Raw genomic sequence first — 25,602 nt, 5'->3', positions numbered from 1 at the left:
TTATTTTTTTTTCTGCAAACAAAGAGGAAACATTACACTCTCAGGTGCAGAGTAAGAGGAAGCATCTGCTCCCAGATGGGAACCCTCTCTCACCGCAACACACTGGTGATACAGAAGGGCTGGAAACCACCTTTGAGCCTGCAATGCTGAACTTCTAAGACGATTTGTGGCATAATTAGAATTCACTAAAATTTAGTTGTAGCTCTTCGTTGTTTGGAATTTACTTAACTTTTATTTCTCTGCTTTTTCTCTGTAATCCAGAGATTTTGATAACTGCTTTTCTGCATCTTTCAACAACACAGATGAACAAGATAACCTGGGTTCAGCACTACTGAAAACAAACAAAGCAGCTTACAGAACAGGAGAACAATAATAAATAAATCTATTTCAGCAAATACAAGCAAACCATGGAGGTGTCAAAAGCACCCGTTTAAACAAAGGTTGTGGATTTCAGGATCAGGTTGCCAAAGACAGTATCAGACCACAAGCTTTCAATAAGCAGTAGAGGAAGGGACAAACTCAGAAAGAAAGAAAGAATTATTTTTTTTGTAACAAAAAAACAAACCAAAACAAATATTTTTTCTGAATAAGGAAAAAAAAAAAACAGCTTATTTATGAAATCTGTATCTGAATGTTTGGCTTGGCTACAGAGATGAACAATCAAGCACAGGAGCAGAGCACCTTGCAGCCAGGGAAAGCACAATTACAAGCTCAAACAGCAAGACAGTCTGATCCGACATATGGAAACCCTGTGAAGCTTTTCCCGTTTGGGAGGCCAGAAAAGCTCTTCCAAAATTGATTCCCCAAGACCATCAGGAGCAGCAGGCTCTTAATGAGCCTGTGCCAAACGACTCGTAGCTCCATGCTGAGCATGCTGTTCGCATGATTGCTTATGAGGAAATAATCGCTGTTCTGGCCTCTTTAAATACCATTTCTGGAAACAATTTATTTCCAGTACTGGATACGTGATGAAAACTTCAGTGCGTGTGACTGGAAAGTAGCGTTCTGCCATTTGTTTCCTTTTTACATGGGAGTCCTGCCTTTTTGTCAAGGAAGTTGGGTAAAGAATTTTCTGGACCTATAATAACAACTGCATGTGAAGTACTGGGGTATGCAAAAAAAAACCTCTTAGTATGCAGGTGGTTTAAGCATTTGGAGGGACAGGCACCCACCGGGTAACGCTCAGAAACCTCCACCGATTTCCTCACTGAGTACTTTGGCGGACACAGAAGCGGTGAGGGGGCAGCCATTGCATGGGGGAAATGACCGCGCATGAAACACTTCAAAATATGAACTTCTCGGATGCACACGTTAAAGTAATTGGGAATACCAATTATTCTGAGAATAAAATATTTCCAGTATGGGAGGGACGTGGTGCACAACGGGCACCACTGGCTGCCCGGGGGGACTCCGGCCGCCCCTGCTGAGGGGCCAGGCCCCGCTGACAGGGCCGGAGGAGCCCTGCAAAGCCTCGGGGAAGGGTCTCGCTTCCTCACCCTCGGGGCCGGGGCGGGCTTCCCCGCGACGGGGCACTCCGCGGCGGCGAGGCGGGACGGCACCGGCCCGGGGGAGGTGCCGCCCCGCCGCCGCCACCGCCCCGTCCGCGCAGTTCCTCAGCGGCCAGCGGAGACGGCCGCTGGCAGCCGTCTTCCCCCGGCGGGGCGGGAGGCGGAGAGCCGCGGCGGGACGATGACCCAGCGGCGGGAACCGCGTCCCACCGTGCCGCTGGACGAGGAGCTGGAGGCGCTCGGGTGAGCAGCGGTCGGGGCGGGGGGAGTGGGTGTCCCCGCGCGAAATGGCGGTCCCCGTCCAACCCCGGGGGCGGTTGAGGGGTGCAGGGAGTGGGGGGGGAGGGGTGTCCCCGGGCGAAATGGCGGCCCTCGAGTGGTCAGGAGGTGACAGGGTGGGAGCTGCCGGTTTTTGCCGCTGAATTCGGTGACGTAGTGAGGGATAAGATAAACTGGGGTTTGTTTTCATGAGCCCGTCGAAGGGCTCCCTGCAGGGTGCGCAGCCCCTCGGAGAAGCTCAGTGCTTCATCCCTGTGGCGGGTTTGAGAGGCCATCAGGTTGCCGCGTACAGAGGATGCTGGCATGTGGCAGGTGAGCGGGAGGAATAAGTAACAGAAAAACTAGAGTGCGGGCAGGCGCTTCAAATTTAGCAGACAGTCAGAGGCAAGGGGCTACAGCTTCACTCGCAGAAGCTCTGCGACGTTGAAACCGCCTCCATCAGGAAGACCCCGGGTTGTACCTGTGTCTCAAGGGAGCACCGAACCCAGAGCTTGTCCTCAGAGCTGCCTGTCCTCTCCAGCTGCAGAGCTGCGCTGTCCCCTCGGCCATCTCCTGGCTTGTCCTGGGCCCTGGCCCGGAGGGCTGCCATCCTGGCTGCTCCTTGCTGGGCCCTGGGAGGCAGCAAGCTCCCCCAGGGTGCCTCAGGCTTTGGGAGTGAGAGCAGTGGACGGTTCACAGCCCTTTACGAGGATGTGCCAACCCTCACTCAAAAGCAAGACCCGAAGGGCGAAAAGGGAGGCCAAAGGCTGCAACAGAGCTGGCTCCCTGTCTGATGTGAGTTGCCTGTTCTGTCTGCCAGCTAGTTTGGCTTTTGATGGGAAGAAGGCTTGGGCGACTTTTTCACAGGCAGCATTGCTGTGGGTGAGGAGAAATGCAGTCTGGAGGAGCAGCACGGGTGGGCGTTGGCAGGCCAGGGCGGGAGGGATGAGTGGCAGCAAAGCAAAGGGGAGACAAGGCAGAAGAAAGGCCATCGAAGAGACTGAAAAAGCAAAAAAGTTCTGATGTCGCTTCTGCATTCAAAAAGAACAGATGAAAAAAGTAAAGGTTTTTTTCGCTTCCTTGGTACTTATGGATAAGGACCAAATCATGTTGGGTTTTTTTTGTGATTAATTAACTTAGTAAAGAAATCGGACTGTAACGAAGATACTTGGAATTAGTATCGCCACACTGCTGATACTTTCCAATATCTAGAAGAACCTGTTAATTATGTGCCTGTTACTGAAGCATCTAACAAATATGAAGTGAAGTCAAGTCAAGTCATTTTGCAATGGTACCCAGAGTGGCCATTATATACTTTTCCTTTACATCTGTAAGATTATGCTCATCTTAAAAAGGTATCTTCCGGCAAGGGGGGGGGGGGGGGGGGGGGAAGAATTGCAGCTGCTGTGGGAAGCATGATTCGCAATTGCCAGACTTTTATTCATTTAGACTATATGGGCTGAGTTGGTTTATGCCAGTAACCTGTGCTTATAAACAGCCTTGCTGGTTGGCAAGGAGTTAGTCCGCATAGATGATGTAGGACTGCATCTTGATGTGGTACCTGATGTGGTACCAGTGAGAATGAAAGAGTAGAAATGAGAAGGCTACAAATAAGCATTTTTAAAGCTGTAGCTTCTCTATTTTATTTCCACTTCAATGAAAAACCTAAACTTTTCACCCTACCACAGAATACTAAAGCATCTCCTTCAGGGCAGTATGTTCAGTTAAATGCACTAAAGGTGAACAAGCAATGCCAAGCAAAGATTCCCTTCAGATCATTTAACAAAGCCCCTTTTTTCATCTAGTACTAAAGCCATTTTTTTATGCTTTTTTTCTGAAGAGGAAAAACAGTCCTCACACACCAAACATTCTGGTAGCATAGTCTGAAAGGTCTCAATGTAAATACTTTTTCAGCTGTGAAAAGTAGGTTTGTCACTCTCCAGACCATCACATTAAGTTCTTGGCCACCAAACCCCTAAACTTAGTCCCTGGTGCTATCACACTGCTGAGTTCTCATTACACCTGACATAATATGTGACACAACTGAGACCCAATTCTGGTGAGGAAGCACTAAAGACCAACAGAGACGAGGGTCATTCAAATGAGGAGCAGCTTTGACATTCATATATCTTTGGGGGGGAATTTGAAGCAGGTTATTTTAGAGCTTCCGCTTTACTATGCAAAAATCAAAGACATTAAAGCTTTGAAGAAGTGTGAAATGGAAAGCACTTTTTCTTTACTTTTAAGAGAAAGGAGATTGGGTACCAGGATATTCTCGTAGTTTACCAGATCAACTAGTCATCAAAATGGAAAGTTGACAGAAATGTAGATGGGTGTACAGCATAAAACCTGTCTAACTCTCTGCTGGGTTTGAAGGATGTGGTATTTCCTGGGATGTACTAGATTAATGCTGTAATTACACTGAGAGTATCAGAGCTGATGAGAGCAAGGCAGGAGGGAGGGAGAAGAGAAAAAAAAATAATGCCCTATACACAAACCCCACCTTTATTTTACCCCAGCTCTAGAGGTATCCCATCTGTCACCAAAAAAAAAAAGATCAAGAAATAAGATTTAAGAATGCCAGTTATCATCTGGGACAATCACAGTCACTGAGAGATGTAGACATATCTACAGCTGTTTATCAGATTGGATTGTTTTTCTCCAGAGCCTCAGCATTTGTAAAGATGAACTTTCTGACCTTTTACATCACAACAAAAGAAAGCAAGAGTGATGGGTTTGGCCTTTTTTTAACTATTTCATTCACTTTGAAGTGGCTTATATTTATTTGGAGAGTCTGGGGGATCAAACAATCAAGAGTTCAAAGTGAAAATTCAGATTACTGTCAGATTCATTGTCAATGCATTCATAGGTGGAACTAAAGCCTAATGAAAAGGTAGATCAAAATCAGAACGTGTTGTTAAAAATGTGTTACCTCATTCATTAACTCCTTCCCTAAATCTATCACAATATTTAAAAGGGAGCACTGAAGTTTGTCAAAAGAGACATAAGCATCTTGGCTTAAAGGAAAATGAAATTGACATTGTGATTCTTCTTTGAAGGTCTCTAGCTACTTCTGGAGCCAACCCTTTTTCCAATCACATTTATTACTGTTACTGCTAAAAGGACAGCCTGCGGACTGCAGTGTGAAACTCCTGTAGCTGATCACGTATAATGTGAGCTTGGGGAATTCCACGTTGCAGTTCAGTTTATTTGCGCAAGAGATGAGAATGTGGAGTCTCTCATCATTCAAGTACTTACAGGCTGGTCTGGTAACACAGCTTCTGTCCCAACATAGCATAGCTTTCGCGACGCTGTTTGCTTTTTGGAAGTGAAAGGAATGGGGCAAGAGGAAACAAGTTTTTATAACCTTTTTCCTTTTGCAGTCTAAGCCTTCTTTATCATCCCTTGCAGTGTAGCTTTTATGTTCCTGCAGCTCCAGGTTTGACGATACCATGGCAGATGGTATTTGGTAAGACTAAATGATACACTTCACACTTAGTTTTAGAAAAAAGAAGAGAAATTATACCACAGGCCTAGATCAGATGATGATAAAATTGGGGAATTGAGGAACTCATATGACTGGGACACGGCGAATGGTCATAAGAATTTTTTCCTTCATCCATATTTCTAATGTAAACAAGGGCAAGATGACAACAGCTAGAAAGTGGGCAAAAGAAATGGGTGAAAATCAGAACAAAGGCAGTTGAGAGAAGGGGCTGAGAAAATGGAAGTGAAAAGCAGAAGCTGAACTAGTGAAAGCCTACAGTTAGAAGACATGAACTTTAAGGCTGGATATACTGATGTTACTTCCACATGTTTCTATTTTTAAATTATTTTTCCTATGAAATGGCACCCTTGTATTCCAGCAAAGTACTTTACATAGGTGTGTGACTAAGTTTTTCAGTGTGACAGATTGAAAAGATGTCTAATAAATAGCAATTTTGGTTGTATGCCACTATAACTTCTATCTTAGCATTCTCACCCTTCTGTAGGTTCTCTAGAGCTCTGTCAACTCATGTGCTATTAAAAACATTACCAAAACTTCAGTTTTACTGATGTGAGGTACAGAGAGCCCTTTGCAACTTTGAGATGACAGGTAATGCTTTCAGGGTTTGATATTAGGAAAAAAGTTAACATAAAATAAAAACCCAAACAAACAAACAAACCTTGACAGATCTGATCTGAAATCCAAAATACAGAGAACTAGTGAGGCTATTTTGTGGAGTCATTTTTGGAGTACAGGCACGTGAAGAGCATTGCGCCCAGCCAAAAGAGATAAGTGAGTGCTTTCCCTCTCACTCCATCAGTACAGTGTACTAGTCCTTTGAACTAAGGGAATACATCTTTGAGGCTGGCATATAGTTTCAAAGTGTAAGAAAACTCAAGTGATTGTGGTAGAAGATATTTTTTTAATATGAAAAAAGGTGCGAAACCTGCCAACATCTACCACCACTAAAAAAAAACCCAAACCAACCAACAAACCCTCAGGGTAAATAACTGCTCTGAATAATATTGAAGTCCTGCTGAGAGCACATCTGGACCATCTCTCCCTAATGCGGATCTCTGTCCCCTTTCAGAGATGGAAGGGAGATGAATTAGATTTGCTGCGTTTCTGCTGGGCTCCTGCAGCTCAGGCAGCTGAGGTGCTTTCCACAGGGATGGTCACCCACCGAGGAGCACAAGCAGTATTGCAGCTTCTGTGGTAGGGGAGGGAGCTTCTGGGAAGGGAGCAGGAAGATCACCCAGCTGAATGCTGAGAAGCAGGAACTTTGAATTGCCTGACTCTTTACAAAAGCAAGCCAAACACACACACAGTTCCTAACTCTATCTGAGAACATAATTTGGTAGGGACACAAAAAATAAGCCTGACCTCTGCCTACTACATTTATCTGACAGCTGGGTGTACCACAGAGTTATCACTCCATACACTAAAAGCAAATGCCAGTCAGAACTAGCTGTGCTGTCCTCTGCCACTAGCTATCTTTCATTTTTACAAGGAAGAAAAGTGAGTGTGTCTACTGGGTGTTATGCAGTTTGCACATAAAAATGGCTGAAAAGAGAATTATCTAATTCACTAAACATTCATCCTTGGGTTAACCATGGATGAGTGTGTGTTCCGGTATTGTTAAAAAGTTAATCCACCTGATGCCAGCTACAGGTTTATTCACCAGCCCCTGTTTACATAGGCAGAAACATTTTGCAAAATATCCGCGTGGTTTCTTTGTCAACAGCATTATTAGAAATTACAGATGTCATTACCTAAGGGCTGTCTCATCTGCAGGGGACATAGAAATGAAGTTTCATTAACATTTTTCTTTGAAACATCTTGGGTTGTTAAAGAAAAGAACAAATTAACGTTTTGAGGATGGTGTTCTTACCTGAAGAGGGAGTTTCCCTCCCCAAACATTACTGTAACATACCGATCATCACCACTGTGTAGGGAGCTCTAGTCACTGCATTAATGACACAGAGATCTTAATGAAAGAAGAGAGATTTTTACACGAGTGTGTGCTATTCCAGAGTTGTGATGATTAGCATAGTGGTACAGCTGGCCAGTGTAGACATGGCTTGTACTGTGGCAGTCCACCAGCTTACCTCACAGGGGAACCCCACTAGTGACTGGGTGGGCAGATCCTTAGGGCAAGGCTGTGTGCTCTGATGAGTTTTGGTTCTCTGGCGCACGCTGTGTCTCTCATTTCTTTCTCCTCCTTCTCTTAACAGCAATGCCAGTAAAGCCCTTCCTATGCTGTCACCAATGCAATCTGATCTAAAGAGTAGGCTGATTTCTGAAAATGCTTAATTTTCCAAAGAGAAACAAAGTTAATCTCACTAGGGCTGCGTGTGCATCTTAAGACTTGCTTTCATGGGCCCAGCAGACTCTTCCACTCCAAAGAGCAGAAAGAATAGCGTGGTCCTTCAACAACATGCAGTGACAACACAAACATGCTTACATGTCTGCGATGAAGAGATTTAATGATATTTAGGAAAAAGGTAAAGTAACAAGAATGGATAAACGACAGCAATTATAAACTCTGAAACTGAGATCACTAGTCAAACTGGTGGTAAGGAACCCAAAAAAGGGGAGCATGCAGGATTTTTTATAGGAGAAATGAAATAATTAGAAAAGAAAAGCCTCCCAGAAGTATGTATGCATTTGAGACAGGAATGCATGCAAGGCCAACAGCACCCAGCAGAATTGGCTCTGAAGCAGGGGAAGGACTTTCTTCTATCTTTCTTCTTGTATTTCATCAGATAAATTTGAATCAGTTGCAGGCAATTTTTACACTACTGGTGATTATCAGTCTGACAAGTGTCTAAGTACAGGGCATATTTCTGGATTCTTTTGTAGTAAATACAAGACTCTGTAAGTTGGGTCAAATAAAGATGGCTTTTGGAAGGACCTGCAGAAACAGCCCAATATGCAAGATATGCATCATGGTTCAAAATGAAAGAGTTAAGATGACAATTCAGCTCTTCAAAGGATTCACTAGGGGCTTCAAAGAGATGGGTATTTGGAAAGTCTTTTGGTTTCATTAATTTCTTGTTTTAAGGAGGCAAGAGGGTATTTTCTGTCAACAATTTTGTCCCCCAGGTATCACTCAGAAGACAACCAAAACTTAAGCTCAAGGTGACTGTCCTTTAGTCTCTTGCTGAATGAACTGTCTCCCACCTTGATTTACCTGCAAATTTCAAAGAACTGCCTAAAAGTTATTTTTCTAAGCAAGATAAATAGAAGGATTCCACCTCTGACAAATACTTAAATTCAACTGAAGTGTCTCCATTGGTGTCTAACCACAGGGCTGTTTGGGTTTCTTTTTAGTCCAGTTTACTTGTATTTGTGTCATCAATGAGGCTTGACTGGGAGAGCACACTATTTGCACAGGTGTGTTTTTATTTACCTTCCTGGTGGTCTGTGTGCAAATGCTAAATTTTCCATAGCATTTTTTAGTTTTATCTGTGTTCATGCAATTGGAATAAATTTTGCGTGACCATTTTCCCAGTGGAATATCCAGGTAACCTAACCGTTGTTACTGATTGAAACATCTGTGACAGTCAGGAGGAGGAAAAAAAAAAAGCAATGTATAAAACAGTCACTTCGGTACTAAGATCTGTGTTATTGTCTTACATCCACTTTTATTTTTGAAGCTGAGCAAGAGGAACACGGTAGCATTTGAGGGATTTTTGTCTGAGACAGCATATTTAGGCAAGAAGAGTGCTGCAACCTTGTCAGCAAAGATTTAAAACTGCACTATAAAACAACCTTATTTTCCCAATTAAGTGGTTGGGGTTTTGTTGTTGGTTTTTGATTGGGGTGGGTTTTGGTATTTTTTGCATATTGGTAAAATTCCATTAGTCACAGGCCTTATGTGTAAAGAGAGAATAGATTTAAACACATTTTTTAAGCTTGTGGCTTCTATTTTAAAATCTTAGTAAAAGGCTTTTTGTAAATAAGATAGCAGCGCACTTATGGGCAACCACAAACTGAATATGCCTGCTTTATGAAAATGACCACTTACAGATTTTCTCAATGTATGATTCTTTTGCAAAGAAGTGAGGAAAAACAGTATTATGAAATTCCACGCAAAATGCAATGTTGTCTTCTCAGCTGTAGGTCCAGCCAAACATGCATGCTGATACGATCCTCATCGCATAAGGGCAGATATGACCTTTGACTGTTACTTGGGCAGTTAATCCTAAAAGGATTATGGATAACAGGTGTTTCAGAGGATGACACTTTGATCTTTAAATATTCATTATTTTATTCTACTGTGTAGATGGTGCACAGAGCACGTTCTAGAGCCAAAGCAGCAATACCCTGCCTGTATTAAGTTTCACGTGGATCTAGTCTTCCACAGGGTTAATAGCCTGGAGTCTCTTATAAAGCAATTTGTCAGCCAGCTGGCCTTTCAAGTAAGCAGCCGTCTAAATTCAGAGTTAAAACTTTGTGTGAGATGCCAAGTGGCAACTTGCAATGAACAGATAAGGAGAAAGAGGATACAATTACACCTCGTTTCAGTTTGAAGACTGCCATGATACAAATGCCGGAAAGTGCTGTGATCACACTTCTGCTTTCAGTCAAACTGTATTTCTCTGGCTGAAGCAGCAATAGACTTTGACCCCAATACTACAGGCACACACAGTTTAAAGGAAGGGGAAGGAGACTCAACACTGTTCCACACACAGACAAGGCAAGAAGCTTGCTCCCTGCAGAGTTATGTCCTGGGTACAGTATCCCTGCCTCTTTCTGCCCCAGAGGTTCTGGTCTGTGTGTATAATTATCTTTAATATCTGCACATGGCATCTGTTACAGGGTTGGCACTTCAGTGTTTTATAGCCACGGCTCTTTGTGTTCAGTCTCAGGATCATTTCTAATGAGACCCTTTTCTATTGTGAATCATTCTGGACGGAATGAAATACAGTTTACAGCTTCATTTATCTTCTTTGCAGGATTTTTTCTGTGGATTCATAGTGAATTTTTTCATATAAAAAAAGGAAGTTATTTTTAACTGAAGTTAAATGAAGCAGGCATTTAGATTTTATCCTGCATTACTCTGACCACGTATGGCCAAGCAGCAACAACGGCAAGATTTCCTAAATTTTAACTTCAAATTCTGTCAGTTAATTTTGGTCCTTTCTTCTGTTCCTTCTTCCAAAAGGGTTGTTCTTCAAATGAAAGTTTAAAGCTTAGGCAAATGTGTTTAATTGCAGATCTTAGCAGTGCAGATGAACTAAGTTGTGGGAAAAACAGAGTTTGGGAGGAGTTTTAAGTGTTGCCTGTTTGCCCCAAAAGAGGAAGTGTACCAAAGCATGTAGATATGTCAGGAAGTACAAATTCTGAAAATAGACAAAGGATCCTACATACCCCCCCAAAATTGCTTTTGCCTTATCAGCATAGACCTGGGTAATTTGTTGCTCATGCAAGTAGAATTTGCAGGTTGGTTTTTTTTTTTTGTTTGTTTTTTTTTCCAGATTTAGCAAACTCTCAGCTGTTTGTACACAACTTTGTAGTTAACAACAAAAAAAAAAAATTCTGAGTGCATTGAAATGAGGCTGCTAAAGGGGCAGAGTTCTGTGTAACCTGTGTGTGCCTGTGAGAAAAACTCAGAACTGTAGCAGTTAGTTGCAGTCCTTCCTCTTTCTGTAACTCGGCTCCATAATACAGCAGAAGCAGAAGGGCTGAGCAAATGACACTTTAATCCCTTGTGTCTTCCCAGGTGGTACCATAATAATCTTACCCGACATGCAGCAGAAGCGCTGCTGCTTTCCAACGGGCAGGATGGAAGCTATCTCTTGAGGAAGAGTAATGAAAGGGAAGATCTGTACTCACTTTCTGTAAGGTAGAGTATGACAGTGAATTTATCTAGTGAGGCACAGCTAGCAGTTTTACAATTTTTGCTTACCCCATCTTTGGTTGCATTTCTCATGCATTGAGATAACCTGCAGATTTTTTCCTTGGGCTTGAACCATTTTAATATATATTCCTAATATATTGGTATTAATCCAGGTGTAATCCTGCTGAATGACTTCTTTTTAGAAGAAAAAAATTCAATTGGATTTGAAAATTGCTCTCATTTTTCCAAACTATGAATTAATCTTATTGGCAAAAAACGTCATTCCATGGATTGGCTGTAGATTTCCAGTCTGCATGATAAAATTCTGTATGGCAGTTACAAGACTTTAAGAAACAGCTGATGGGAGTAGAAGAATTTTATGATGAGGATAGTAGTAAATACACCAGTTGATAGGCACTACCTTCACCAGTTTCTGGATCAATTAATAGGAACCATCATCTCTGAGGGACGATCTGGTATTTGACTGTATGGTTTCACTCCTCCATTCTGGGCTAAGACTCAGTGTTAGCCAGTAATGCATGACTGATTTGAACAGTATTTCACAAGTGACAGATGTCAGGCCCTTGAAGTCAATCACAGCAATTTACATCAGTTCAGGACACAGCTCATACAGAGCACAGGTAGCCCAGCCTGGGTACTTCACTCACTACTGAATCACATTTAAAGAATCTCCCAAGGAGAGAAGCCACAATGTTTTAGAGAGGCGACACCAGAGACATATGCATTACACACATGAGGTAGTCCCCACATGTCAGCTGAGTGGAAGTAACCAACCCTAAATATGTTATTAGCCTTTGGCAGCTGTATGATATATTAAGCCTCTACAGTGAAATTTTAAGCTAGTGCATTCAAGCTCATTCCTGCCTCAAACTGAGCCTCTGAACAATTAGTGACCACAGCTCGGCTGAATCATGGTAATTTTTTAAGCTTAAGTCACTTTGGTCAGTATAATGATGCTAGTTATTCACAACCCTAATAGATAGGAACACAGCATATGCCCTTGAAATTGTGACTTTCTATGTATTTAGTACCAGGAGCTGTTATAATTTGGAAGTGTAGTCACTTGGAAACTGAGAAAAGTGCAATTTGCACATACCCTGTTCCTCACAGGTTTAAAAGGCAAACATGAATTGCTTTGCTCCCCCCTGACAGAAGACCCAGGAGCAAGTGTGCCTATATGTACACTGCTGAAATTACTACCACTACAGACAGCCATTTGTATAAGGAACTTGGGGTGGTGCCCAACAGATTGGAAGGTGATATTACAAAATAAGTATTCAGAGTGGCGATGACTGAATTGAGTACACATCTTGGGGAAAAAGAATATTAGTATTTAAGTAATAGCTTTCCTTAAAAAAGTCATTCTAAATGAATCCTTGTCTTGCTGGTTAATATTTTTCAACTTCAAAATGTAACTAAATATTATTTGAGGTAATCTACTGCAGACAATTTTTTTAAAAATATATATCTTGAAGCTAGTTTTAAAAGGCTCTCAGGAAACAACTTACTGCAATAGAGTAAAATTTAAATAGTTGTTCTGTTAATAGGAAACAAAAGCTAAAGTGTTAGTTTAATTGTTAGTTAATGAAAATAAATTTGCTGCTTTAACAAATGCTAACCTTAGAAGACCTAGAAAAGTCTACTTTAGGCCAATTCTAATCTCTCATTCAGCCCTCCGTGTAGGAAGAAGTTACTTACTGCATTACAATATGAACTGAGTATCCCAGCCTGAAGTTTGGTCTTTTATTCTGTTACATTAGTTTTTTGGTGGTACAACTCCTTTGAAATACTGATTTTAAAATGTTTTAATAATTTTCTGTTGTTTAAGTTTTCCTTTCCATTTTTTGACTAATATTAAAACTTAATTTTAGAATAAGTAGTTCTATTTTGTTCTGATACATTTTTTGTAGAAAGGATAACTAGCAATTTTAGCTGTCATTTTCTTTCTCTCCTATTCTGTAGCTTTTACTTTCTGCCTCTGCCTCACAAGGCACTTCAGTCATTATTCTAGTTTGTTTTAAAATGAAACAATGCTTAGATATCCCTTGAGGTTTTTATTGACAGTTGTAAGAAGGGAGCTCTGTATTGCCTGAAATCCCTTCCCCCAGGTAAATTAGCCAACTTAAAAAGAAACTAGGAAATAGAGTAGACGTTGCTCTCATTGCAACATTGTATTTCTTGTGAAATTACGCAAAAAGATGAAAGCTCTGTCATTGCAGCAGTCACAGCAGCTGTTTGCTGTTGTATGGCATCTGCACTTGGCTTGCACACATTGTGTCTCAGCTGACTGTAGTGCAAAACATGCGGGAGGTGAATAGAAGCAAGTTCTACAATATCACCAGTACTGTTCAAAGATAAATATTTGTTTGAATTCCTGTTGAAATTATAATTTCCCAGGGAAGCTGCAATAAACAATGGAAAATATACTGAAAATATGGTGAAGAAAGAGATTTATAGTGTATTTGCCACATACATTTTTCCTGAGATAAAGTTTTCTCTGGACTATTTTGGATGCTAGTAACATTAACAGAAGTAGCTTTTTCACAGGAGAGATACTTGCAATAAGTGCTTCACTGTCTTCTGAAGTCAGAATAATTGCCCATCCAGGAAATAAGGTCTTACACACTTCTCTAAATACCATCAGCTTTCATAAACAAATGCCGGTACTTCCCCAACAGACAAAGGACCCTGGTTCATGTTTGACATTGTTCACCATAGAGGAACCATTCATCTGAGTACAGAGACAAAGCAGACAATTTCTAAAGCCTTAGGTATCTAAAGTTAGGTTATTAAATCCCTGTTTGGGTGCAAAAAGGAGCCAGCCTATTATTGAAAGAGAAACAGAAGGTATTTCCAATGAGATTGGAATGTTACCCGAGAAGCAAGACGTATACCAAGTAATATAGGTACACTGTCAAGATTAAAGCCCAGTAAGTGAAGGGATATCATCCTACTGAGAGAGAAGGCTGGAAACCTTGTTTGTGAGTCTTTTTATTGATTGTTGCAAGAGTTAAATTAACTTACATGGCCTTTCTACACTTTCATCATCTCCTATCTGTAAAGCAGCAATTAAATTTTTCTTAATAAATCAGAGTCTCAGATGTGTTGAATATTAGTGAGAGACAGTAATGGCAGTAGTATTACTGCTAGGACAGTGATTGTCAGCCTGTGATCTGGGCCAGATTTCCTGTAGTGGAAGCTGCTATTTAGGGGTTGTACATGCCAAATGCCTTTAGCATTTATGCCTTGATAAGTTTTCCTTTTTTATTTTAGAGGAAAAGATTCTGTGAAACACTTCCACGTTGAACATACAGGAACTTCATTCAAATTTGGATTTAATGAATTTTCTAACTTGAAGGAATTAGTCATGCATTTTGCAAATCAGCCTTTAATTGGAAGTGAAACAGGTAAGAAGACCCATATGTTTGTATGAACATGTTTGTAGTCCTGCTTCACACAGATTGAGTAAAAGGAGCTTCCACTGCATTATCAGGTGGATCTACTGCTGAAGTGTTCCTCTTCAGAAATTCACATTTGTATTAACCTCAACTATCCAAGATGTTCCTCTTCAGAAACTCTCACAAGTACTCTGAAGACAAACTACATGTAAGCTTACTGGGTTTTTGCTAACCTGGGCCATGAACTCCTTTTGGTTTCTCAGATAAAAAAAAAGCATTTCAAAATGTGCATGTACTAGGAGGATCAGAACCTTCTCAAAAAGGGCAAAACCAAAGCGGAGTATTTAGTGAGGAAATACATATTCATCTATGAAGTTGAAACCCCTCAATAAGAACAAATGGAAAAAGGAGTTGAAGTTGTTTAGCTTTACTATTCTTCATCCAAGGAAGAAGTCTACAGTGACGTGTTCCTCTTTTCTGTAGGGAGTGTGTCCTGTATTACCTCCCCCTTTCCTTCTACAGTGGATCAGCCTGCTGATGCCATCTGCCATCACATTAATTTGTCTTGTTTTTAACAAAAAGAATGAGCAAAAGTAGAGGCTTCTCTAGCAGCATGCTACCCAAATTAAGAGTCAAAAGATTGAACTTGATTCCTACAAGAGAGCTGAACACCACCAGACCAGAATCCCTGGAGAAACAGATACATATTATCATGATAATGACAGTTTTACGTTTAGCTTCAAATGTAAGAGTTGAAGATGTGTCAGTACAGGTTAGTGCCAGAAAATTCAGCATCCTGTATAGAAAATGTATGCAAATAACAGAGTAGTACTAATTATATATGCAAATAACCAGTTAAATAATAGTTGGCATATGCAATAACAGCAATATGTCACACACTAACTACACACCAGTGCTCTTGTAACACAGGCATTACATTCAAGGGTTGCTTTGCAATTTTTTTTCCCTAGAAAAAGGCAATGTACACTCAGTATGGCACTTGTATCTTTCAAAGCATTAGTCTTTTTAAGTTGCTTTAAAGAGTGTTTTGAACACAGAGTTCCACATGTATCTTTTGTGCCAGTAAGCTATTTTTCCTGTGAAATCAGACATGCACCCACAGGCCTAATGCTGTAGAGATTTCAGTTGACATAAAACTTGTATTTCCCCATTCCTTCACTGCATGCGTTACAGATATTGGTAATCAAGGCATTGGTGTGATATGATCTCTGCAGATAGGATAAACACTGCTGAATGATGGGCTCACTTGTCGCCTTAAAGCTCCCTAATCAGATTCTGCTGGCTCTGTGAAACCTCCTTAAGTTGGATGTGCTACAGAATAAGAAAAGCCATTTGAACACCACATCAAGAAACCTTCCACCTTACTTCACCATGGATATCAGTAGAGTGGAAGAGACAGTTAGCACTAAGGCACTGTTCCTTCAGATACAGGTGTCAAAGGTCTCCTGAGTGGCAACCGATTTATACCAAAAAAGGGGGTAGAGGCTCATCAGAGCCCACTCTAAGCCAAGTGTCAGCATAGCAGAATGACCAGTGCAACACAGGGTTGCACAGCAGGTTGGCAGAAGGGCCAGCAACAGAGTCCGATTTCTTAGGCTGCACTTCCTTTCAGGGAAAAGCGGCATGTGACCTTTGGCTCAGGCATTAGTAGAAAGTAGTTGGACCAGTTTTTCTTATTCCTTGTTATACTTCTAAACAATTTTCTATAGAAACACTCTAAGATCAGGAAGGAGAGAGCAAGACAGCATGATAGCTTTTTTCATCTTCTCCTTGCTTACGGATAAGATTTTATAAGACAGAGACCCATGAGGCAGAATATGTAATGGTTTCCACTATTTTCCATGTAAATTTTGTCTCACTGGAGCTAGTTTTATGTCTGAAGAGGCACACCAGACTCTTTGATCAGTACTTGAACACACAGGACTGCACCCCTGCAAACTGGTCTACGGAACACAGTGGTTCTTTCATACTGGGACAGCTGCAGGTTTGTGCTTCAGGCCCAACGAACCATGTCTTCCTACAGCTTTGCCACTCCAAATTGCTACATGGACTCACATCTATTTTTCTGCAGTGTAACACCTACACTTCTTCCTTCTGAACTACAGATAATTAGAAGGAAATTTGGGCTACTGTGTTCTGGGAGATGGTTTATTGAACAGGCAAGCTGAATCTCTTCAGCAACAATGTTAAAGCAATATAGTATCATATTTCTATATTTAAGGGGATTCTTCACTATTGCGAACAATGTAATAGATTCACTATCAAGAATGCAGCTTTCTGGAGAGAACATGCAATAAACATGACCTTTTTTGGAAAGCAAAGAAAGGCTATAATCAAAATGTTACTAACTGGAAAGGACTATGGCAAAACAGTTGAAGGCAATGGTAATGTGGGCATACTGTTGGGAAGACTGTGTCTGAAGCTCTGACAGATGAAGTGATTTACACAGCAAGCAGTGGGTTGTTGGCAAAACCAGGATGACTGTTACGGTCTCATATCTAGTATAGCATCCTGCCTACCCACCCAGCAGCCTCCTGCACAGGAAGGGAATTTAATGTGTCAAGGGCTTCCCTGCAAGCACTAGCAAGTTTAAAGGTTTTAAAAAGGCACTATATATATTTACAATTTTCACAGTTGCATATAAACAGGTGTGATAGTTTCTGTAGTCACACCTTCATGAATGCAGTCAAAAAGATGCCCCTGCATGGTAGAAAGTCACAAGGCAAGCCTCAATCAGATGTAGGTCAGCATTTCAGCTGTAAGCATTCAGTAGCTATGAAATCTGTTTCAATTTATTCTATATTACCTAGTTGCTCCCTGACAGGAAAGCAGATTCAAGCAGGATAGGAAACACCTGCCTTTGAGGGTTGTCTGATGGTCCTGTTTTGTTGCTGTCTTGTTTTTTTGCCACTTAACATGCACTGCAGAAGGGGTTTAATTGCCTATTGCTTAGAAGAAGTGAAGAGGGTTTTCACTCTTGTTTCAGAGATGTAAGAATAAATTGACTCCCACTGTACAGGGATGAGGGAGTGGAATTAGGCAAGATCCAAGTGCCCAAGGCATTGAGGACTCCGAGCAACACAACAGAGCCAAGGAAGTGAGACTGGGCAAACAAATCCAAGAGCAAGTGCCCCTCTGTAGTTTGCATGGGTGGATTTTTGTAGAAAATACCCTTCACAAAGTGTAAACTATTCAGATGATGCATGTTAGAAATATTTGTCTAGTTTTATCAGTATGGGAGAGACATTTATGGCATCTGATTGTTTTCTGACGTGGATGTGGCCAGAGTCCTTCCCCCTTCCAAGGGGAACCCCTTACAGGGAGTGTCACAGAGATCTTGGGGAAGTTATTACCTTTTCCTAAAATTAAAGGGGTATAAAAGATGAAGTTAATAATTCTAAAAACAGGCAGCTACTGCCAATTATTTTCTAAAACTGTCTTTCCAGATGACCTACTCCTGCTCTTTTTCCCTCCAGGAACATTAATTGTATTGAAGCATCCCTACCCACGGGAAGTGGAAGAACCTTCCATTTATGAGTCTGTCCGAGTTCACACAGCAATGCAGACGGGAAGGACAGAAAGTGATCTTGTCCCAAATGCTCCCTCAGTAAGTTACGTTATGGTGCAAGGGGTGCTTCTCCCGATTCAAGTTTTAGTATGACTGTTGGATTGAACTATGGAATAACACCAGTAATTCATCGCTCTATGGGTTCGTAAATGCAGGAAGTCTTTGCTGAGCAAGACAAAACAAACACAGACTTGCTAGGTAGTCCCATGACAAATAAAGCGTTTCGTAATTGTGGTCACTGAGACCTTCAATGCCCTCACAGGGAAAACATTGTCTGCAGCTAACCTGGGTAAGCCTGACCATCCAAAGAAAGAATATATAAAAGGTTTTCATTCTCCTGTTATCTTCCTTTTAGAGTGACATCTTAGCAGTAAGATTATCAAAAAAACCCAAACACACCACAGGAAACACACACAACACTTCTCACATCTTTCTGACAACACTCATTAGGCCATACGCAACAATACCTATGTCAGGTTGCACAGTAAGCCCTTGTTTTGCCAAACATCCTTTACAGCCAGTGGGAAGTCTCTCCCCCCCCCCCCCCCCCCCTCAGGTGAGGGGAGGAATACACTAAATAGTAAAACAGTAAAAGCTACAGGATTTACCACATTTGTCTCACTTCATGATTACGAGGATTAGATGACAGGAAACAGTAGTCCTGGCTGACAAACTTATTTTTGCAATTATCTTTGTTAGAATTATTTTGCCCAGTTAGCAGTGTACAGCCTCCTTCCTAACTGGGAGGAGGGAAAGAACATCTCTGACTTTCTAGGTCAGTTAAAAAGTGACCTTTAAAGAAAAAAAGTATTCAAAGAGTAGGGTAGATGGTTGGACTTGATGATCCCAAGGGTCTCTTCCGACCTAGACAATTCTATGATTCTATGTACAGGACCGGCAGGGATACATTTGGAAAAGGAAACCCCAAACCAAAGCATGGTACAACCAAGTTAATAATATCTGTATCCTGATAGGCACATTACTCAAAAGGGTTTTCTGGCATTTCCACACTTGGATTTTTTTAGTTTAGAATCCCCTTGTCTTAAGGCAGGAAGACAGCTTGCTGTGTTCTGACACAGTCTTAAACCCAAAACAGAACAATATGACAGAAGAGCCTCCACCCTTTCAGCCCTAGTAGTTTTGAGCACAGTAAGAAGTTGTGTCATGTTAAAAGCTCCACCTTATTAGTGCGAGAAACAAGAGAACATCTTCATATCAATTTGGACCACCTGCTGTGACATCTGTGACTCACTCAGAGAGTAATTAGAGACATTAAAACCGCAGTAACTCATATCTAAGCAAGACAGGTGGTTTGTCTAGAACAGCATTGCTCAGAACAGAGAGGAAAGTTTTTAATGACATACTATATTTTTTGTAGAAAAACATGAAGAGTTACATTAATATGGGTTAATGAAGTTGATGAAAGAACTACTTCTGATGTCTCTCACAACCACCCCTTCATGGCCGAGTTCCACTTTAACCTCCAAAGGAACTTGGCTTCAACATACAACCAATAAAAAGGCAGTATTTTTGCCAAAGCAAGTAGTAATTAACTTGGCAATAATTTGGTTTTCAGAGTTCAGTAGTCTCACGGTTAGAGCTCTACCAAAAAGTTTCAGTGAGTATATTGAGAAATCATAAGGTCCCGGTGTCACTCATGGTGACAGAGAAACAGTTCAACAAACAATTTCTCAGTAAGCACATTGAATGCAACAGGTTATTCCTCTTGAACATATGGCTGTTTGAGAGAAGAGCACGCCTAAGTAAAACAGCAGTCCCCTTGCACCCTTGCATTTCAGGAGCGATTTCTGTGGGTAATTTCACTGTCGGGTAAACCCCAGGCGCTTCTGTTTACAACATGCACTGAGACAACCAAGTAACTTTACTAAATAAACTGTAACTGCAGGTATTTTGCTGTGTTTGGTTGAGAAGATGCCGGCCAGAAGCTTGCTGAGGGAGGCACGGTCTAAGAGACTGCCTTCAGCACTGGCACAGGTCCATGTTTACCCTAGTGGTGGATCCAGCTGTGTGAGGGGAGCTCAGGGGTGAGGAGAAGGTGTGTGGCCATGGGAAGTTTCCCCCAAAACAGGCTGCTCTTTCATCTTATAGGTGTAGGCAAAGATGTGGGAAATAGAAGCAGAACTTCTAGAGTCACTAACCCCGATCCCTTTCCTTGTTACTTCACAGCTTGGTACAAAAGAAGGATATTTGATAAAACAAGGCAAAATAGTCAAGGTAAGGAAAACTCTTACTCCTTGCTTCCACTCTGCAGTCACCCACAGAAACTAGAGACAATGCGGAGCTGAAAGAGCTCCACCTGCATTCCCTCACAGAGAGGAACAATTTGCGTTTTGAGCAACAACAAAGCACAACTGTAAAACAGAGCAAGTCAACAGCTTTTAAAGGTTTTTCTTTCCAAAGAAGCATTACACTAAATTCTCACAAGACAGTTACCATCCGTTCTTGATCTTTCAGAACTGGAAGACAAGGTGGTTTACACTGCATAGGAATGAACTTAAGTATTTCAAAGACCAGACAGTAAGTAGCAAACACCAGTTCTACTCTTTAAACCTCTACAGAGGCAGCTGCAGCCTCCTCATCTCTCTGGCTTCTCGCATCTCTGTCACAGCTTCCCAGGCTAAAGCTTCCCATACTGTTACAGAGGTCAGACCTTTCAAATAGAGTCAGAGTTTTGCTGATGACTTCAACAGGAAGAAGTTAAAGTTTTACAGCTAAAAAACATTTACTGTGCTCTGTCAGTCTTACCTACTAGACGGAGTTGTTGTTTACTGGGTATTTTTTTGATTTTAAGCTACCAGCACAACACAGCTTTTATTGGTAGCTTTGACACACAACATAACAGACAGTGGTGCTATTAAAATATTTCTGCAAATACTAGTAGTATATTTTGCATGCCTTGCTTTCGTTCTTTTATTTCAAGTGGTCACACAGTATACGTAGAAAACCATTGATTTAAAAATGTCTTCCTTCCTAGCACTCTGCCATCAATTAACCTGCTGCATCTGGGAAAAACAGTTTGTCCTTACAGTTGGTGTTCCATTTCTATCTTAAACTGAGTAAAAATAAGAAGTACCTCTAGAGTTTCTCCATCCTTTGCAATACCTCCAGTTCAGGTTCCTTCATAAACACAGCCAAACTGTTTACCACTGCACCTCTGCCAAGCCCTGTTTCAAGTATCCAACAGGTTTTAACAGAACAGCACACGCAAGTGCCCTCTCATACCAAACGTTACCATTTTGTAAACAGTTATGTATTTGCAAGGCCTTCCATCAGTTTTCATTTCAGTTCAAGCCAACTTGAATTAAGTTTCCAGGGTAACATGTCAAAGGGCAGCACTCCAAACATTTGAGCAGCATTTGTGACTTACCAGGTGAGAAGGTGTCTTTGTCAGGAGTGTGGCCCCCCCACCTGGGTAGCAGCTCTGGTGTCTCACATTTTAGGGAGAACAAAACTCTTAAGGGAGCGATGCTGTAGTCACACACAGGCATTCCACATGCCTGCACCTCAGCACTCCTCGGCCCATCCCAGGAGAGTTAGCTATACACACACTGCTCACACAGTAAGCTTCATCACCCCTGCAGCAAACACTACTTCAACTCTGCTTCTGTATTTCTCCCTACCCAGCTTCATCCTTTTAAAGCTCTTAGGAGTTAATTAAATCTCCAACAGCTGGTTAGGCCTAATAAGACCTATAACCATCCCCTTATCTCTGTAAACCTTAGCTGGAAATTATACTGGATTTGCTGCTGTGTCAGTTACATTATAATGCATCAACCAAACCCTCAGCAGTCTGCATCTAGCTCAAGCTTTCCTGCAGTAGATGTCTCCTCTGTTGTTTGTCTAGATCTGAACTGGCTCTCCTGGTGTTTTATATTTAGCTCAATTCATCTCACGTGAGCACTGATACTACGTTTGCTAGTTTGAGTTTATGGTGTTACAGCTATTGTACCTCGGCCTGGAAGAACCTCCTGCGCCTGTAAAGGTCTAGATGCATTGCAGATGAACAGAGCTAACCTTATCTTCTGTTTTCATATGTTCCTATTTTAAAACCATTTTATTTTCAAGGCCACAGAACCAATTCGGGCACTTGACTTAACTGAATGCTCAGCTGTGCAATTTGACTATTCCCAGGAAAGAGTCAATTGTTTCTGGTAAGTTTCTCCACCTTGCTGGGAAGGCCCAAATAAGCCAGGGAAGTTTGAAAAGTAACCACTGGGTTTTGCTGAAAGCTCCCTTGCCAGTTGCAGCCCTGATCTTCCTCTAACTCACAAGTCCATTTCTGTCAGCCACCCTCTGTCAGTCCTGCAATGTTTTGCCAAATTACTGCTGGCAAAAGGGTTTTTTTCTTGGCAAGGAGGAAGAGTGTTCAGTGGGTTCAGTTTTAGGAAGAACTACCAGTTGTTCTAGCAATTTAAGAGAGAGTTTTAATTGTTTACTTACAGTTTAGTGTTCCCACTAAGGACATACTACCTGTGCGCGAAAACTGGAATAGAAGCTGACGAGTGGATTAAAATATTGCGATGGAAACTGGTAAGTTGGTGTGCGGTGTTACATGGCAGGCAGCAGTGCCCTTGGTGCTGCCATCATAAACCCTTCCAGTTTTGTAGCACCCAAGTGCTACAGTTCTCAGTGTCTGCAAGAAAGGAGTACTTGTTCTAGCTTCCAGGCCAACTGGACTGGAATATGTAGTTTTTGCATAATGTGGCTGCCTGCAGACCTGCTTTAGCATTTTTGGGGTGCCCTTTTAACACACATACTCATTATGAAGAATAAATTACTTCCATCTTTAAGGATGCCATGGTGTAGAAGGTAAATGCTATGGAGCGCCAGCACAGACCACATGTACCAGGTCATGAAGGAAGCAATGAGAAGGCAATGTAAAGGCTTGAAAATGTTACTTCCTTAAAAATATCAGTATTTGGGTTGATTGTACTCAACCGCATCCACATGCACACGGACAAACAGCAATGGATTTTCTTTCTGTTCCAGTCACAAATACGGAAGCAACTGGAGCAGCGTAACTCCACCCTCAGTTCCTAGCTGCACCTCCAATGCTTCTGCTCTGTTGGCAGAGATTGCGGCTTTGCCAAGGGGAAGGCATCGCTTACAAGAGGACAGTTTCACAAGTCTCCATTACTCACAGCGGGCGTGTATGCGGGTGTGTACCCATGCGCAAATGCTCGCATCCGGCCCTGCGCACACAGGACCGGTACAACTGACTGCTCTTGTGCTGTTGAGTCACGTGTGGAGACAGTTACAAAATCAGAGCATTGGTTTGATATGCACGGTGTATATCTGTAGTGCACGTTTAGTTCAAACACCTGTTAATAATCACAGAAGTAGTGACTGTTTAAAACTTTTGCGGTTATTCAGACCACTCTTCATAATTTATTGTAAGCTCCATCACAACTAACCGTTAGCAGCATATTCTGTAACCTTGAGCCTATTATTTAAAGCCAGTCCTTTTTGGAAACATCAAGAATTTTGTATTACATGTTTAGGTTCTAAACCAAAAGAAAAATGACAGAGGTAATTACATTTTTGTAAATAGTATCTGTATTATAATCCAGAGAATATTTGAAGGCCCTTTTCAAGGTGATGGATGAGTAATACTTAATTCTGGTAAAATACAGTTTTGTATGGTTTAGATTTATACTGCAGTGATGGCTACAAGTGAACCATTGTTTCACATGGCATATATAGGTAATGGTGAGCAGCATCACGAGAGCAGGCTTGTTTACAGGCTAGGATTATGAGAAACGGGCAGCTGGTGCCCAGCACACATGTGACAGAGCTGCCACGGGGCCCTGAGGATGGGTGACAGGACTCTGCAGAAGCCTTTGCCTGTGGCAGCCAGCAGCATTGTTGTTAGCATTATGAGTTGGGCCCCTTACAGTCCCCCTTGAAGATGGGCTGGATTTTGTACTTTTTCCTCATGCAGAGTACTCAAAATGAAGTTTTGTCCGGAACTATGTTCTAGAATTAAGCACTGCTTGCTTTATACTAAACAAGATCAGCACCACGTACACTAAAAATACAAGTTTAGAAGAACACATCTTCTACATAACCTGATGTAAATTTCCATCTGTATTTTGGAAGACTCATACGGAGGTAACAGCATTGCAGCTCGCTACAGAATTGAGAAACAGAAGCCCAGTGCTTTGGTGCTGTAGTCAAAACAGACGTTACATTTTGGAAGCAAAGTTTGACACACTGGTGGGTCCCAAGCCCAGCTTGGCCTGATCTCACGGCAGACCCAGCTGCCAGAGCTCCTGCGCAATCCTGCTCCTCCTGGAGGGGTGGGGAAAGAGGGGTGGGTCCCCATCTCTCTGCATAACAGTCATGTTTCTGCTGAAACCGTACACAAACCTCTCCCGCTGTGCAAGTGCTGTGGCACAGGGCTTGGTATTGCTCACACAGCAGCTCAGTGTTCAATAGGTGTCTTTACTGCAAGAAGAAGAGGAGGGAAAAAACATACCAGAAGAAGAAAGAAAGTCTAGATTTGGACATAGGAATAGCATTTTATTTCAACTTTTAGAAATTGAAAATATTTGTAAATATTTTTATACAGACTCTTTTCTGAATAAAATGTCATTATAAAACTACTGAAGGTCTCTATTCCTGTACTGTACTAAAGCTTTGCCTTCCTTTTTCCCTTAAAGAAGTGGTTTAACTGGCGCTTCCCATTTAGTTAAGAAGCTTTTATGAACCTGTGTGAGACGGAGGCAAGCGTTCGGGGAAGAGAGAGCCAATACTCACCAACAGCATCACTGTTCTCTGAAAACAGCTTGGAGATGAAGTTTGAAGCATAACCACAAAAAGCAGCCTTCCCTTTTTCACATGAACAGGGTGTGTTACAAAATATTAGAAGCGAGTTCAGCACACGGCACCATGAACTGAAGCCAGTAAAAGAAAGGGCACCTGGCTGGCCTGGGAAGCAGTCACAGGCAGGCGAGCTGAGCAGGAGCTAATGGCAGCAGACAGCCCTTAGTGGAACACAAACATTTGTTGGAAATACACAGGGAGACACCTCAGGGCTCAGGTTGCAGCTGCTTCCACAATGAGCAGCAACAGAAAGCTGAAGCCGGGAGCTCAGTTTAAATGGAAAAGCGTTGACTGACAACTTTAAATCTCTGCAAGAGCTTTTGAACCAAGAATTCCCAGCCCTTATTTCCCCTGCCCTGCCTGATGCTGAAGGTGGGCGAGGTATAAGCAAGGGGGCAGCAGTGGCCCCTTTCCCAGCCTGAGGCAGAGACCTGCCAAGAGCTTGTCCTTAGCCCAGCGGTGCTCGGTTTTAGCGCTGGAAGTCTACGCTGGAGTCATCACAGGGGAAACATGGGAGGGAAAGGGGTGGGGGGCACAGAGCACGGGATCAATCCCCAGCGACAGGAAGCCAGTCGGCACTAACCTCTGCATTGGCACAGGACTCAGTATCTGCATCACCCAATCGAGAAACATCCCAGTTAGCTGTCAGC

The 25,602-nt window shown here is 42.0% G+C and overlaps 1 protein-coding gene across 2 annotated transcripts; it reads left to right on the top strand.

The window, feature by feature from the left end:
* The first annotated feature begins 1,619 nt into the window (after positions 1-1,619).
* Positions 1,620-25,574, top strand: DAPP1 (dual adaptor of phosphotyrosine and 3-phosphoinositides 1). Of its 2 annotated transcripts, XM_082482095.1 has the most exons (9): positions 1,620-1,751; positions 10,982-11,104; positions 14,393-14,526; positions 18,015-18,145; positions 20,294-20,341; positions 20,582-20,644; positions 22,193-22,278; positions 22,570-22,657; positions 23,117-25,574. In XM_082482095.1, exons 1-9 carry the CDS (start codon positions 1,690-1,692, stop codon positions 23,165-23,167), a joined length of 786 nt encoding a protein of 261 aa, XP_082338221.1. In that variant the 5' UTR covers positions 1,620-1,689; the 3' UTR covers positions 23,168-25,574. The 2 variants fall into 2 exon arrangements, with proteins under 2 accessions (XP_082338221.1, XP_082338220.1); XM_082482094.1 differs by having other exon boundaries at positions 22,570-25,574.
* The last annotated feature ends 28 nt before the right edge of the window (positions 25,575-25,602 follow it).

Source organism: Vanellus vanellus (assembly GCF_965231255.1).
Source record: "Vanellus vanellus genome assembly, chromosome: 4".
Classification (NCBI taxonomy): domain Eukaryota; kingdom Metazoa; phylum Chordata; class Aves; order Charadriiformes; family Charadriidae; genus Vanellus; species Vanellus vanellus.
Note: the sequence above shows the minus strand (reverse complement) of the source record. Positions and strands in the feature narration are given on the sequence as shown.

Coding starts and splice junctions, on each gene's coding strand:
- DAPP1 (XM_082482094.1), top strand. CDS start 1,690: ATGACCCAGCGGCGGGAACCGCGTCCCACCGTGCCGCTGGACGAGGAG. Junction 20,342..20,581: donor AACAAGGCAAAATAGTCAAG/GTAAGGAAAACT, acceptor TTGATCTTTCAG/AACTGGAAGACAAGGTGGTT. Junction 20,645..22,192: donor AGTATTTCAAAGACCAGACA/GTAAGTAGCAAA, acceptor TTTATTTTCAAG/GCCACAGAACCAATTCGGGC.